This window comes from Phytophthora parasitica (genome assembly GCF_000247585.1).
Source record: "Phytophthora parasitica INRA-310 unplaced genomic scaffold supercont2.7, whole genome shotgun sequence".
Taxonomy (NCBI): Eukaryota; Oomycota; class Peronosporomycetes; order Peronosporales; family Peronosporaceae; genus Phytophthora; species Phytophthora nicotianae.
In genome coordinates this window covers 1,057,900-1,061,359 of record NW_008648993.1, presented here as the reverse complement: position 1 = coordinate 1,061,359, position 3,460 = coordinate 1,057,900, and the positions used below count along the sequence as shown (strand labels likewise).

Sequence of the window (3,460 nt, the reverse complement as noted above, 5' to 3'; positions counted from 1 at the left end):
TTGATTCAATGTTTTTAATGGTCTGTTTTGGGGGCGCTAGGTCATGATGGAACCTCGAATGCCCGCTTTGAAAGACACATTTTCGAGGTCATCGAATCAAGGATGCCACGAACTTGGCCAGCACACCTTTTACTCAGAAATCATCCGCCAAGTTGATAATCTCGGCTTCGGCCGCTGCAATACGTGGATCGTTGCTTCGAGCACACCGACTGAAACTCTGAATGAACACGTTGTGGCAGCTACGCAGATGCATTCTGAGCGCATGGTCTGTGTTGCCTACAAACCGGCAACCTAAAACGTAGCAGGTACCGTCGTGGGCGTTCACAGTGGGTTTATCATCGTAGCATGGGACCAACTGACCGCGGAAATGGGGACGGGTAGTGATCTCGCCAAGAAATGTATGGATACAGAGATTGTTCCAAGTATAACCGGCGCGGGAGTAAATAAAATCACCACGCATAAAAAGGAGGTCTCCATTTTCAGACGGATCACAACTTGATCGGACTGAAATGCAACATGGTGGTTCCAGCCATAACCGTAGACAACGGTATCATCTTGCGTGGCAATGAGTAGAGAGCTGGGGAGACTTGCAACATCCATCGGATCTATAGTGTACCTCGACACCGCGAAGTCTCGGTGAGTCGGCTGGTCAGGTGCATCGGCGTAAGACTTGAGGTAACACCATTCAAGTTTGGACTGATCCATCCCGGGGAAAAATGTATGAATGTATCGCTCGAGAATGATTGATAGCAGAAAACCCGGGATTGGCGGAACCCTTGCACTGACGCGACGCAAACGGGGACTTGAATCATCTTCATTCGTCCATGGTAAGTGGGAGCGGCGCGCGATGATACGGGCAGCGTTGGCAGCGTCGTTGCTAAGTACACCACGGTACACCACAAAACCGTCGCTACTCAGCGTTTCGATTGGCTGCATTGATAAAGTGCTAGGAAGAGGGTAAGTTCGAGAATGAGAGTGCAATCGAATGTTATACCTTAGTTGACAGGCCTACCATTTAAGCGCGTTGGCTGTGAGTGATAAAGGATAGTAGATAAAGAATAGCGAATGAACCAATGGTTTTTATGTGCTCCTTAAAATCGAACACGACACTTCAACAAATGCGCAGGACACTTTGGTTGAAGTGTCCTTTTATTTAATTTTAGCACACTAATGCCAATAGTTCATGGGTGTCCGTGGGATATACCACTGCTCATCTGCAATGAGTGCTTACTTGTTAAAGAGATCGGGTCCAACGACTTCTAAAAATCGTACTGATAAGATAGAAGCACGACACTTCACCAAATATCTTCAGGACATTATTGTTGAAAGTGTCCTGTCCGTCGCCATGAACTCACTATTATTCCGCGAGAGGTTGGTGCTTACTCGAGAGGTTGTACCAAGGATGGATTAGACAGATTTTCAAACGTGACCTGGTAACGATCGTCGAATCAAATAATTTCATATAGTTAACAATAGGAACACAACGAAACGCGTTGCCTCAAGAGAGCTTACTGGACACTTTCGGTAAAGTGTCCTGTCACATAAAAATATTCTACCAGATTGAACATTCATATCGTTATTTCCATGCTTAAGTACCTCGTAAGTAAAAGTTTGGCAGTACTGATGTGGTGTAGTTAGACTATTTAAGTTGGAAATAGACAGTACAGCAGCTCTCAACTATTACAAATAGGAAAAGTAGAATAATGGGCATATTATCGTGCGGTTACTACGATAACCCAGTGATCAACGGCTGGACATTCTTTAATAGCTGACTACAATAAGGATGCTCACAGTAGTCTCTGTTTAGGCGTGCTAACAGAATGGAACCTGCGATCTCACCCTACATAATATCTTGACTGCCATTTGTAAATTTGCGCGATGGTGGGGAAGGCGAAGCGAGAGAGGGAAACCGCGGAAATCCCCGTGGTCCACGATACTTTGAAGAAACAGTGTGTACAAGGTATCGGTATTGTAAAAGTTTCACTACTGTGGTTAATATACTGCAAGGATATCCTGACTACAGCTCTGTTTGGTGTGAATTGTTTTGCAACGATAAGTCGACAGTGTAGATGCACAACCGAAGCCGCTTACAGCGTGTCAACAGATGCGCGAGCTACTGAAATCAGGCAGCCTACCGAAACGAAAGCCAGTCCTCACAACACTTGCAGGTATGTGGCTCTGAGCAATTACACCATGCCTCTAACGTGATACCTGTGTAGAGGTCAGGGACAAAATCAAGCATAGTGGCGGAGCAAACACGCTTGGAGCCGTCATTCGCATGCGGGTTATTTGGATTTCTCGGCACAACTATGGCAACTCAAATATTCTGAAACTTCATTTGATCGACGCAGAAACACCCGAAACGCTGGACGAGCTGTACAGGGCAAGTTGGTCTTATATTTTTCTTTACGCAGACGATAACACACTCATAATGTGGTCGATTTTGATTTGTTCACATTAAGCTGTTCAAGGACGACTACGATGCCCGAGCAGCTTCTGTCAACTCAATTTTACTGACCGCGACAATTTTCCAAGCTGATGATATTTCGGAGGCAGCGTTACCAGTTGACGGCAGCATTATTCGAATCAAAAGTTGCACCCAACCCAGCTTCTTCCGAGGTGTTGAGCCTCAAGTAACGGTCAGACTGTACGACATCGTCATTGAGCCGTGATGCCACTCCCTGTACCAGTATTAAACATTCTATTTTGTTTCAGCGCAATACACTTGTTTTCTGAAATATATTAGGTAGTCTTAAATCCCAAGTGCCATACACCTGTTTTTCGTGTAACATTACGTGCACGATACATTCGAAATGCCATTGGAGGGCACCATTGAATTACTATTTTTACAGCTCGCGAATAATAAGACAAATGTTTGGTAAAGTTGACATGTGAATACCATTCAAGCTGAAGTTTACATAGCACATAAAATCTATATCATATTGGCTGCTTCCTGAAATCACAATTTTACGCGTACCAAATGCGAAAGAAAAAAGCACACCCTTCGTAAAAAGAAATGTCCGCGCAATCGGAGTCGCATCGTTACCAGATCAGGACTCGCTACCCCTGAGAATTGAATTACTCTCTTATTAGCAAGTATAGAAGAAAATAGGATGTAAATATCTTATCGTACGATACATTTGCTCTAGGAGATCTCAAGTCTGATTGGATACGATATCATGGAGGTTTTATTACTCATCCCATGTGCACAGAATCTTGTCTCGAAGTGGCAACCGGATTAGGATGTGCTCATCCTAATTTTTTCCGTAGGGGCAACAACGTCGAGTAATATTGCCGCGTAAATACAGCATAACTGGATAAATACGCGTTGAAAAAAGTAAATGTGATTATTATTAATAATAACAACAAACAAATCGCGCTACATTTTACTGATAAATGTCTTGAAACATTTGTGTAAGGAATGTTGCTATACATAATACAGTACTACAAATGTTGCAGT

General features: G+C 43.7%; 1 protein-coding gene across 1 annotated transcript; it reads left to right on the top strand.

Annotated features, from left to right (window-relative positions):
• Nucleotides 1-1,878: 1,878 nt before the first annotated feature.
• PPTG_21669 (hypothetical protein) lies at nucleotides 1,879-2,182 on the top strand (the record flags this gene model as incomplete). The annotated part of the gene is made up of 2 exons (XM_008899301.1): nucleotides 1,879-1,966; nucleotides 2,058-2,182. 2 exons carry the CDS (start codon nucleotides 1,879-1,881, stop codon nucleotides 2,180-2,182), a joined length of 213 nt encoding a protein of 70 aa, XP_008897549.1.
• Between the last annotated feature and the right edge of the window lie 1,278 nt (nucleotides 2,183-3,460).